The 12,893-nt window shown below is 35.8% G+C and overlaps 2 protein-coding genes across 4 annotated transcripts; one reads left to right on the forward strand and one right to left on the reverse strand.

Annotated features, from left to right (window-relative positions):
• The first annotated feature begins 2,124 nt into the window (after positions 1-2,124).
• Positions 2,125-10,153, forward strand: LOC142609275 (uncharacterized). 3 transcript variants are annotated; one of them, XM_075780866.1, is made up of 8 exons: positions 2,125-2,465; positions 5,224-5,365; positions 5,558-5,694; positions 5,842-6,043; positions 6,135-6,373; positions 6,509-6,620; positions 6,711-6,889; positions 7,000-7,126. In XM_075780866.1, exons 1-8 carry the CDS (start codon positions 2,256-2,258, stop codon positions 7,003-7,005), a joined length of 1,227 nt encoding a protein of 408 aa, XP_075636981.1. In that variant the 5' UTR covers positions 2,125-2,255; the 3' UTR covers positions 7,006-7,126. The 3 variants fall into 3 exon arrangements, with proteins under 3 accessions (XP_075636981.1, XP_075636971.1, XP_075636975.1); XM_075780856.1 differs by lacking the exons at positions 2,125-2,465; positions 5,224-5,365; positions 5,558-5,694; ... (1 more) ...; positions 6,135-6,373; positions 6,509-6,620 and adding exons at positions 7,462-7,643; positions 7,797-8,201; positions 8,278-8,333; positions 8,508-8,710; positions 8,795-10,153 and having other exon boundaries at positions 6,785-6,889; positions 7,000-7,145; XM_075780860.1 differs by lacking the exons at positions 2,125-2,465; positions 5,224-5,365; positions 5,558-5,694; ... (1 more) ...; positions 6,135-6,373; positions 6,509-6,620 and adding exons at positions 7,471-7,643; positions 7,797-8,201; positions 8,278-8,333; positions 8,508-8,710; positions 8,795-10,153 and having other exon boundaries at positions 6,785-6,889; positions 7,000-7,145.
• A 475-nt stretch (positions 10,154-10,628) lies between these two features.
• Positions 10,629-11,675, reverse strand: LOC142611178 (putative fasciclin-like arabinogalactan protein 20). The gene has a single exon (XM_075783228.1). The coding sequence runs from the start codon at positions 11,673-11,675 to the stop codon at positions 10,629-10,631; it is 1,047 nt and encodes a 348-aa protein (XP_075639343.1).
• Positions 11,676-12,893: the final 1,218 nt, after the last annotated feature.

The raw sequence follows: 12,893 nt of genomic DNA on the forward strand, positions 1-12,893 counted from the left end.
CGACCCGACTTAACCCAACCCGCTGGGTTGGGTCGGTTTTTAGTCTTTAATGGGTTGGGTTGGTTTACAAAAAAAAGTTTTTTGATAGCAGGTTGGGTTGGGTTGGGTTTGGTTCATAAAATTTCAAACCCGCCAAAACCCAATCCGACCCACCCATATATATATATATATATTTAAAATGTATTATATAATTAATAAAAATTTTAAAATAATCAGCTCTTCCTATCCTATATAAAAACCAATTAGTTCACACAAACCCTAGTAAATTACTATTGTTGTTTAGTCATTAATGTTGTTTGTCTTTAAGGAGTTACATTGATATTAATCTTTGAGTTTTGTTAATATATTTATATTTATATTTTTTTCTACTCAATTGAATAATAATAATAATAATAATAATAATAATAATAATAAAAAATTTTTTTCCAACCCATGAGTTCAACTTGACCCATGTGGGTTGGGTTGGACTTATGTGATGAGTTAGGTTGGGTTGAATTTTTTTTGACCCGCCATGGTGGGTTGGGTCAAAAAATTCCCTCAACCCGACTCAACCCGGCCCATGCACACCCCTAAAATATACAATCTAGTTTGTTAACAATCTTGATTTGACTTATATTTTTTTTTTTATAAACAATTTAAATAAACTTGAATAAACAATCTTGAACTTTTGATATTTGGTTCATGCCTCAACTTGGTCCTAAATAAGAGACTGAAGTATACTTTTGAGCATTAAAATTTGAAGTTGTTTTAATTTTGTTCTTTTAAATTTCAAAATTTTTAATTTTGGTAATTCATGCTTGATATAATTTTCTATTTAGATATTCATATTTGATTTAGTCTTTTGTCTAATCCCTCACGAAAATTTAAAATTTGAAATGTAAAGAGTGACATAGAAAACTGAGAATTAAACAGGAAGAATCTAAATGAAAATTTTGACGCATAAATGATCAAAATGAAAATAACTGCAAACTTGAAAAGCCAAAAATGCATTTTATTCTAAATAAAACCATTCATCTGTGTGGGTCGAGGCGGGCCAGGCAGCTTAGGGCTTCACGCAGGTTTGGGCTTCAAGCATGTTTTTTACACAGCCTTAGGATGCAATGCATTTCATTAGAAGTTTAGAACTGGGAAGCATTTAGAGACATTCATGATTCATCATCCACAATAAAGAAATAATAAATCTTTGCAGGGACATGTCATGTAGATTCACAGACAAGCAATCACTTGGGTAAGTATTTCTGAATCAATTCATCAAGTAAACTTTTCCAAAAATGTTACAAGCAACACTTGACAAGGTACACGCCGTAGGTAGATGAGAGTGATGAGACATATATGAATGTACAAATGAAGCATATTGGACTCACTGGAGCACTAAATTTAGATAGAGGAAAAAAAAGACAAAAATTGTAAAAACACGTGTGTAACAAACACTTCCCAAAATAAAAGGGAAAACTCAATAAATTAACAATAATGCTAAAATCGACATTTTCATGCGTATTTTATCATAGCTAGATGTGAGTAATGGAGAATAAATGGTGTGTTCATGTAATTTTGACATATAGCTAATCATAATCTGCCACATAGTACAATTGTGGCAATGTGTGTGTGAAAGTGTGTGACACTAGCCATATTGATAAATTAAATCTAGATTCATATAAGTATACTTTAGCACACTTATGGTTTTTAGCTTTTATGTAAAAAATTTTAAAACTTTTGTTTCTTCATTTTTTCAAAGTACAAATATATTTTAGTACACTTTCAGTAAAAGTGAACTTGGGCCGAAGGATGGTAGTTGATGCCAAAAGTGAGCTTCTTTAAGGAAGTAGTAATGAGACTACAACAATAATTGTGGTAGTTGCTATTAGCATTTCTTGGTTACTCAACTTAAATGCTTTTTTTAGCTTTTATATACAATTTTTTAATTTAAAATTTTCATTTTTTCAAAGTACAATTATACTTTACCATTCTTTCAGTAAAAAAATTTTCAGTAAAAAGCTAGATCTTTATCGACACAAGCTTGGGCTGAGATGGTAGTTGATGCGGAAAGTGAGCTTCTTTAAGGAAGCAGTAATGAGACTGACAACAATAGTTTTGGTAGTTGCTGTTAGAATTTCTGTGGTTCCTCAACTTAAATGTAGACACAGGCATTCTGCTCTCTCAAGTCTTTTAACTATTGCTTTTAGTACCAAGTTAATAGTATCTTTCTCTTCCCCAGTTCTTTTGGCTTAAATGTGAAACACTCGTCACTCTCTGAAATGGGGTTGCTGAAGTTTCTTCAATTGTATGCTTGCATTTTAGTTATGGTGGTTGCAGTATTAAACTCAGCTGAGTCAACAGTTGTCATTCGTTTTAGAAGTTCGCCCCCACCTCAGTCAAGGTTACCTACTGCCATTTTTAGGTACTCAGTTGAGAGGCTGGATGGTTCCAATGCATGCAAAAACAATGCTTGTTCCATTTACTGTGAGGTATCATTCTCTTTTCTTTGTGTTAATTTTTTGGTTGAGTTACTGAGAATTCATTTAGATAAAGTTGAAAATACCGTAGTTTACACGGAACCAGCTGCTACTAAACTACAAAGAAATAGAACAACATTTGCAGCTAACTCATTTATTAGAGTCCTGATCCTCCCTTAAAACTGAAAATTATACTCCCCAGCTACCACATATCACTATATTCTTAAATCAAATTTTTTACTTTCCTACAATGCTTAACTCTAGCCTTAATGTCTCTTTTTGTCAATTTATTATTTCTTAAGATTTAATGTGGTTGTTATGTACTTGGGCATTCCTCTGCAGCCAAATATGATACATGGTTGCAGCAAGAGCTAGATTGTAAATAGTTACTTGAATACTCCTCCCTTTCAGATACTCTACACCTTGACTTTATTACCTCTTCTCATCAGCCTTCAGGATCATCTAGCAAGAACCATTTCATGACTTGTTTTGACAACCTTTTAGGCAGTGAGCACTCAAAGTAGAGACTTTCTTTGCTTTCTAGGCTGCTTCTGCAGTATACACTCAGAATAGAAGTTAGAATATCTATATTATAGTCCAATTCATCATTATATCCCTAGTTGACAGCTACTTCTCATAGAAAGGAAATGAGTGCCTGTGGATTGCTGATATACAAGAAAAATCCCCAAAATTTCATGGTAATCACTAATCACCGAACTGAGTGTTTTAGCTCAACTTTTACCTGTAGGCGGGTGATTTTTGAACCCTTACTGAGTTATCTGATCAGGCTGGTCTCTATCTCGATTAGTTGTCTTACAAAACAGAAGAAAACTTTGCATTCACAGAGCTGGCGGCATCATAATGATTCTTTGAAGATATCTAGGACTTAAAACACCATCTGGATGCCAGTAATCCTGCAAAAAACATATGTTATATCCCCTATGTTTTATGAAAGGTCTTACCTTCACTTCTCAGCTTAAGGAGTTTCCTCCATCCCCAAGAGCAACCACTGGGAATCTTGACTAGCCAGAAACTCCTCCTTTTTAGCAAGTATTCCTGCACCCAAATTAACCCAAATTGAGCTAGTTAAAGCAAAGAGATTCCAGAAGTGCTTCATTGCATTCCACTTCCCAACTCTCCTTTATCCTAATCCTCCTTCCTTCTTAGGAGCCAACGCCACAAACTCCCATGCCACCTTTGCTCCCATAGCTGATATTTTGCTTCATATGTCTTGATGACTCTTTGGGAGGATATACAAGTATGTATAGTATACTTGTATAACTGAACAGGACTGATTGCAAAAGTTGCAATCTTCCAGCAAAGGAGAGATACTTGACATTTATTCTAGATGAGATCTTATCTATCAAGGGCCAGCACTTTTTATCTAAGAATTTCACCAATTTAAAAGGAACACCTAGATACCTGACAGGCCTGCTTTCATTGTAATGGAAGATAGGCATGATCTGGCAGCTACAACAAAGGAAATTTCACTTTTCTTTGCATTGGAAGTGAAACCAGAAAGATCTTGAAAGTCTACTGGGACATCTTTGGACTTTGATGATTTGAACAGTGTATAACAGTCCTTTTCTTTGTGCTTGATTTTGAGAAGTCACTACTTATGTGCATATCTAAGTTTAAGTAATTAGTTTGTTAAAATCTTATATCACCTCAAATTTGGTTAATTAAGCTCATAAAAATTATGATGTCACAAATATAAAACCATTAAATCATCTTAAACATTGTATGAGAAAGCAAAAGCTATTTCTAATTTAGGACCGGAATCTTATGTAGTAATGTGGGCACAGCTATACCGTTAAAAAAGATAAACAAGGACCTGTAGCTTTGTGTTTGGCATTTTGAAAGAATAGCTTTTAGAGAGTTAAAGGCACTGATCACCAATTTCTGTTCATTTTACTTATTGAGATATTAATTTATCCTATTTCTTCCCCTCCAAATGCATTTCCCTAAGAGGTTATTCATTAACTAAATGCCTTAAGCACGGGTGCGTTTTGGAATTCGGGTGCGGGTGCGGGACTTGGCAATTTCTGAAAAAGTAGGGTACGGGTGCGGCGGGGTGCGGCTATTAAAAAATTATTAAAAATATTTTTATTTATATTTTTAATATATTGCTAAACATACTTTTTTCACATTATATAAACATATAACAAATTTAAGAACAATAGTAAATAATAACTAGAATACAACTCCATTATATAAACATTCTATGATGTTTGAAAATTAAAATACAACTCACAAGTTTGAAACTAAAACAAAATAAAAGATACATCAACAAAACAGTGAGGGATATAAGCATACAAGGGTTTTGGCTGGGAGTGATTTGTGAGGGCTATAAGCATATAAGGGTTTTTGATTTTTTTCCCAAAACGCAACGTTTGCTTCTTTTTTTTTTTGGGCCAAGTAAAACGGTGCGTTGCGCACCTGGGTTTTTTTTTTTTTTGAATTTCGGCCGTATCGGCCGATTTCGGCCGGTATCGGTTTTCCCGATACGGACCGATTCAGGCCGATTCGGCGCGCGTTGGCCCGATTTCGCGGGCGACGGCCCGAATCGGCACGAATCGCGCCGAAAAAATTAATTGTTTATTGCCCGACGCGGGTGCGGCGGCCCAAACGCCGCACCCGTGCTTCATAGCTTAATTCCCTTAAAATAAATGGTGTAAGGGTATTATTTGATTATCATTTGCTTAAAGTTATAAAGGTCTCCATGTACTTAAGTAGTTTGCTTATTGGGGACAATTGTATCTTTGGACAGATTGATGGACAATTACTGAGACCTTGTCTGACTGATAATTTAGTATTGAAAAACTTAACTGTAAACCGTGAACACAAATTTCTTCTCAATGTCACAACCCGGGATGGAGAGACAAACTCATCAGCTTATTCATGGTTCATCGGTAAGCACTTCTTTCCCCTTGGTCTGTTTTCCCTCTTTCTTCTCTCCCCCCGCCCCCCCCCCCCCCCAAAAAAAAGTTCAAATGTTCGTTTAGATGGCTGGGCATAAAACAACTTGACAACCTCATTGAGCCAGATGTTGAAAAATATTATCCAAAGGAACCTTACTCCTTTATTTCTTGATTATCTAATAGATACAATACCACCAACTGCAACGATTCATAGCGAACAGAATTATACCAATGCAGAAAAGATATACATTGATGTTACATTTAGTGAAGCTTGCACTGGACAGGGTGGCTTCAAGTGTGTGAACTCATCTAACTGTGATGTAAGTAGGTTTCTTGCTTAGAAACTTATGTGTTATCAATGAATATGCAGTGGTAGATATTTAAGAAAATGATCAAAAGGATCAAACTTTTACTATTGGTGATATGAGTTTGGTAAATTCATGCTTTAATATTAAGACATTTTCTAGGTCATAATAAATGGTCCTGCCCAAGTACACGCTCCTTCACTACGCATTATGGAACATGGAATCAAGTACAGACTCAATATTATTCTCTCCTTAAGGAGTATGTATGGGCGCATTGTGATCAGAATGGCGGATAATTTTTGTACTGATCAGGCAGGAAACCATTTCACACGATCAAATGGTTCTACTATAATCATTCACTTTGGTGAGACATCAGTCACTCTTTTCCTTCAACAGGTTACTTGATTAAGTTTTAATTTGGCTCCTTCCCTATTTTAATCTAATGGCTGTCTCAGATAGAAGACCAGTGCTGGTGGATTTATGGACATCTGTTCCATCTTATGAGTTGGTGATTAATGGGGTTCCAAGAACTGTGCTTGCCACTAACAAAATGGAGGACATTACAATTTTCCTTGATTTCAGTATTCCCATTATAAATTCAACAGAGCAGATCCTAAATGCATTACATGTGAACTCTGGTAGATTGATACCTATTCATGGTAAAATTCATGGGAACCGTCGATTTGTTTTTGAAGTAAGCAGAAAATTTCAACTTTTTCATAATAATGACATCAAAGTTGCACTTTCTATACAAAATACCAGTCATATCTGATAAAAATTGATATCAATTGAATTGTGGTGAATTTATTGGTTAATTTTTATTTTGTAGCTGAAGAAAATATCAAGAACTGAAATTGTCTCAGTTGAACTACAAGCTGGTTCAATAATTGGTAGGACAGGCACTCCTGTCTCATCTGTTGCCTCAATTACATTCCTTTATGGTACACTATTCCAAATTTTTTCTTCAAAATAGTTCTGGAATACTATTCTGTGGCATTACTATTTTGCTAACTGCTATATTTTTTGGTTAGATTCCACAGACCCTGGTGTAGTGTTAAGTACAAGCTCACCAAACATAACGAAGGAGTTCAACATCAATGTGATAGTTGAGTTTATGAAGCCAGTTTTTGGCTTTGAGGCCTCTATGGTAAAAGTGATCGGGGGCACAATAACAAGGCAGGTGCATATGGTGACTCTTGGAACTACTGAGGTCATTATACAATTTAATATTCATTTTGTTTGCATAGACATAAAAGAATGACTAAAATCTTGATTGAAGGGCAATACTAATTTCATAGTTCTTAATGTTGTTTTTTGTAGGTTTAAGGAGCTTTCAAGAGCTCTATACTCATTGACTGTCCTAGCAGAAGCTCAGAACATGTTGTCAGTTAACATTCCTGCAGGGAAAGTAAATGATATTGCAGGAAATCCAAATATGGCATCAAACCAACTTGAAGTGAAACAATGTGTGAAAACATATTTGCCTCTTATGCATTTTCTTCCAGTTCTTAATATTTCCTTACTGTAAACAATAATTATTGTAGGGCAACAATTTAACAAGTTAAATAGCCCTTGTTGCTGTCTAAAAATTGCAAAATAGGGAGATGTGAAAGATTTTTTCTTTTTATTTCATTTCATGCCAATTCTTTGAAAATTTGACTTATGACAAGATGTTTTAATTATAAAAAAAAAAAAAAAACTGTGGAAGATAGAAGCATTAGTTTTTGAGTAATTAAGCTGATGCCTATCTGTATGGCCTCTTATCTTCACATGATTCTTAAGTTTGTGCAGACTCAACTCCTCCAATATCCATTGCACTACACTCATTTGTGACTGCGGGAACAGTAGCAACAGCACTAGCAGCTGCCATTATTTCACTTTCCTCTGCAAATCTAGGAGCAATAGGTGCTGTTGCTTCTGGGAGTACTACTATTTTTTCTCCAGATCCATCAATGAATTTACATGTAAGTATCTACAGGTTCAGTATTGCAAAAAAAAAAAAAAAAAAAAAACCATTCATACAACTTCTGCCATATCTACTGTTGTGGTTACTCATCGCATGTTCTCTGTACAATCATTGAGGTTCAGTTTACGTATTTACCAAGTTTTTATTACAGGGAATGATTGGACATCTACAGGTGTTTGTCCTTTCAGACTGGCTCTTAGTTAACCAACCAATTGAATATTCAGAAACAATGAAAGGTCTTCAGTGGCTCATACCTCATCAAAAACTTCCATGGAATAGGAATTGCCCATCAATCTGGCCGAATCATGTCAATTTGGCTGGAAAGAAGCTTGCACGGAATTTGAGTGTCTTGGCTACAGGATGGTCTTCTCACAAAATAACTAACCAGAAAATTGACTTAAATTTAACCAACTCCTCTTATATGCATCATGAACAACCATTCCCAATTGAAATTGACCGCATGTCTGTCTGGCTCCATGGACAGCACAACATAAGCACGAAAGATACTCCTTATGGGCTACCTCTCAATTCCATTGAATATGTCACCTATTTCTTGGTAAATATCTATAATCTACAGTAATCATATTTGTTTCAATGATAAGATTCCTTCATTTGAATCATTTGTCTTGTAGAGAGGAGAGCCAATTTCTGCTAGCAACATTGTCAAGAGAATGAAGAATTATAAAGGGTAGCTCCACAATTACCTTCACATTTAGAATTGAGCATTGGTTATAGAATATTGCCACTAGCATTAGACTCTAGACCTATAATATCCTTAGACAGAAAAGAGCTAATGTATTTTTCAGCATAACTTTCTGATGTTTAAGGTGTTTGGAATATTGCTGAGGTTCTTTCCTGACAGGTGGCAAGATATGGAAATGAACTTATTCTGGCTTGGCGTGGGAGGAGGTAGTTTACTTACTATTCACGTTCTGATAATAATTTTCCTAAGATGGAGGACAGGAATACCAGGTCATGGGATACTTTCAGTACCCAGATTTGAGCTCTTTCTTCTAATTCTGATGCTACCTTGTATCTCTCAGTCTTCAGCATTTGTCATAAGAGGTAACAAATTGAAGTTTATTCTTCTTAATTTAAAATCCTTTTCTGTCAGGCATGTGATCAACTGCAGACTACTCATATTTGCAGGTGGTACAACGGGAGAGATCATCATTGGGGCTTTGCTGCTAGCTATCCCTGCAGCCTTTATTTTATCAGTGTGCCTTTTTCTTGTATTTGCAATCTTTTCTGGCAGTTTTTTTCAGTACAAGGAAGTCAAGCATACATATATAGAAGAACCTTGGTGTACAAAGCTGTGGTTCTTCTCTACAGGTAGACCTACAACTGGAAGGTGGTTTTATAGGGAAGGGCTGTCTTCATCTTTCCTCCTGCGCCTTGGAATTCTCTTTGAGAGTTGGAAGGGTCCTCCATTGTTTGTCTTTGTTAATCAGAATGACCCAAACACCATACTCAGGTGGACTGAAAGTGGCAACAGAGGGATTGGAAGAATGCGAGCTATCAGCTCAGATGACAGAAATGAAGAAACTAGAAGTTCCCTATCAGAGAGGCTCTTAGGTTGTGCTAAATCCTCCTATATTATCCTTGATCTTTTAAGAAGAGTCAGTTTGGGGATCATATCTGGAGCTTACTCGTCACGGAAGTCAAGCCAAAGCCTTTTTGCATTGACAATTACACTGGTACAGTTCATGTATCTGTTTACTCTTAAACCATACATCAGTAGGGGAGTCCAAGTGGTGGAAAGTGTTTCTCTCTTGTGTGAGGTAGGCATCTTTGGTCTATGTGTCAGTATCAAAAGCTCAAACCCAGTTGAAGCAAAAAGAGTGGGTTTTGTAATGCTGTCTCTCCTTTTCTTTACCTTTGTTGTTCAAATTATCAATGAGTGGTATGGTATGATCAAATCAATATTAAGACTCTCACAGCCTCATAAGAACTCTTTCAAGCTTGGATTGAAGTTTGTTGCAAAAGGCCTTGTTCTGCCTTTCCTTCCAAGGCAACATTGGTCAAAAGTCATAGCTGCAACCTCCCAACCAACAACAGGACTAACTCCAGTGATTCCCATAAGCCCAGAAACAGAATTTGAAAGAAGAGATAGAAGAACACCATCAGTTCACTCAATTACTTCCATGACTGCAACGGTAGTCCCTGTGCTCAGTCCTGGGCAGAGATCGGGGGAGAGAAAAAAACTAAAGGAAATCAAACATGAACCCAAAAGTGAGATGAAGAAGTTAAGGGAGTTAGCAAAGGCTAGTTTCTCAGGGGATTTTCGGGGTGGGGAAGCTAGTACCAGCTATGCTAAGGCTGCAATCCCACACCGGTGAAGCCTCCTCAGAAACTCCATAAGTCTCCAATCTAAAAATCATGGATTGATTTCTAACTTAGAATGGTAAAAGAAGAATTCTGTTTCTCTCAATATTGTTTCTCAGCTTCTACTGTTTTATTGACCTCTAACCTTTTGTTATACAAATGGCAGTTTCGTGGCAAGATAAACATAACCTAGAAGAAATTGTATTGAGGAGAAGATAAACCAAACATTCATGTATTTGAAATGGCACAAGATGTTTAAGATACAAATGCAGAGATGTTTAGAAGTCTTTTAAAAAATTAAAAAAAAAACTACTGAACACAGAAACTAGTTACCAATCAAACAATCACTAAAGCATGCTTTAAACTCAAGCTGCTGTGTCCTTTTCATTCCCAAAACAAATGACTATGAAAAAAATGCATCTAAGAAGATATACATGGTTTGGAAACTATTATAATTACATTGTTAAATGCTCTGACAAATTAGGGAATCCAATCCCAAGTAAAATTATTTGCATTTTGTGTTAACATATGTTGGATCTTAATGGCTTCCAAGATGAAAATATAGATCTACTGCTTGATATGAAATTACACAAAAGATGAGAAATGCAGCAGGAACAACCTAAAGATGCCTAAAAAGAGACAGTGAAACATTTCTTGGTCAGTGATAATCACCATGATCGAGTGGATTCTGATCAACGTTTCCATCCAAGGAAGAATCTCCAAGCGACACTTGATTTGCTGATAAAGTAAGCAAATGATTAAGGCCATGCAACACAAGCCCACGACTTTGATACATATTTAGAAAGATCACCGGAACACCGTTAAACTCAGGAACATCACCAGAAACAGTCACATTGATCTCAAACCCTTCCAGGAAAGTTGGCAACACAGTTCCATCTTTTAGCTTGATTAAATCCAGCCATGACAGCAATCTTGGAACAACATGCTGCCGAAAAATTAACATGTAATCGCTGACATTCCTTGCGTGTTCTTGAATTGCTACATCAACCGGTGCAAAGATTGTTAAACTTGTCTGATCCTTAGGCCCTGCCAGTTGTGCATCAAGAAATGCGGCCATTATAGAATAACCTCTGGACCTTAGTATATCCGAAACCAAACCAAAAGATTCAACTTCCGATGAACTGTTACGTTCAGTTGGTATGGTTGGACTAGGAATTGGCAAATCAGGAGCCGTAAAATCAGGAGCAATCTGGAAAGATGAATTCAAGAACTCATCAATTCCATATATAATCACTGACCCATCATCGTACACGGCCTTTACATCAATCATAACGTTGTTAATCGATACTCTTCCACCAGAATGTGAGGCGGTAACGGTGAGTGAGCAATTAGGCAACAGGGTTGGTATGCTTGTGCCAGAAGGAAGAGTTTTCATGGCTTCTGCAGAGAGTCTTATTGGCAAGATGTGGTATTGAACTAAAAGAAAAGGCAGTTGGCCTGAGTGGACAAAGGCAGGGTCTGAAGGAGCAAATATGGTGGCAGTTGGTGAATCAAGATTCAGGGTATTGGAGACAAGTTCAAGAGTTAGTGCCATTGAGAGATAGTCTGAGTCTGAGTCCAAAAGGGTCTTGGCAGCATTAGAAAAGGTTCCAGAATACGTGACAGTGGAGGAGGAGGAGGAGAGAGAAAGGAGGGTGAGGGAGAAGAGAAGCAAGGTCTGCATGTGTAATTCTTTGAGTTCCATTCTTGGTTCTCTCTTATTTCTGTGTTTTCAAGTTGATAAGAATATGAACAAAGTAAATGGTTTTGGAAGTTTCAAGCGAAGGAGAAAATTTGGGAGGGAAAACAAAAGAAGTAGAGGGTGTAGTTTGTTGGTTTAATTCAAACCTGTAAGGATTAAAAGTTCTTGGTTATTTCTGTGACCAAACAAGAAAATGTTGGTTATTGCAGGATTTAGTTAACTTCAAAGTTATGATGGGAAAGAATTTCAAGTTCTACAAAAAAAAATCTAAAAGTCATCAGATTTTTTTTTAACTAGTCGCAGACCCGTGCATTGCTCGTGATAATTTGTAGGTAAAATAATATTTTAGGCCCTAGACTTTGTAAAGACTTTAAAATAAATAGTTTTATTATATTTTTTATAATCTTATTTATATTGTTACTTACCATTATCATATATTTATTGGATGATAATTTGCATAACATAGACATTAAATAAGAGATAAAATTGTTCATTAGATTATTTTAAGTCATGGTGTGTGTGTATCTCTATATATTAAGAGGATTTAGAAAATTAGTTATTGTCTTTTTGACTTCCTAAAATACCCATAATTTAGTTAACTTATCCTTATTCCTAAAATATAAAAATGAGGTTAAAATTGTAAATTGACAAAAATTAAAAACAAAAAACATAAAACAAAACCATGTTCTATAAAACTTCCCACTACCCCATCTACATAACTAAAACTACCCCATGTTCCTATAAAAAAAACTACCCCAAGTTCCTATTAAAAAAAAAAAAAAAAAATCCAAAAAAGAAGAGCCTCATAACATGCACGAAGCGAGTGTGATGAGGCTAGTGTGTGTGTATGTATCTATACTACTATTTAAGCGGCTGCACCTGTTTGAAGTTGATTTTTTTTTTGTTTCAAAGTACCCCCTACATCTCTAGGTTTAAGTAGAGACAGAACTAAATGATAGTTTGGTAAAAGATTTTTTTTGTCCAAAATACCCCTACAGCCTATGTTTAAGTAGGGGCAAAATTTGGTAAAAATGGTATTTTAATTTTCACGTAAAACACTATCTATAAAATATGAGCACACTTCCAGTACACTTATGTTAGTTTTCAAACTCAAATTGCTTCTTCTTTAGTTATGCAATTCTCTCAATTTTGTGTTTTCAAACTCCTTTCACCCACCTCTTTGCTTCAGATTTCAATACAAACGACAACAACAACAACATA

The sequence above is a fragment of the Castanea sativa genome, chromosome 1 (assembly GCF_040712315.1).
Source record: "Castanea sativa cultivar Marrone di Chiusa Pesio chromosome 1, ASM4071231v1".
NCBI classification, from domain to species: Eukaryota; Viridiplantae; Streptophyta; class Magnoliopsida; order Fagales; family Fagaceae; genus Castanea; species Castanea sativa.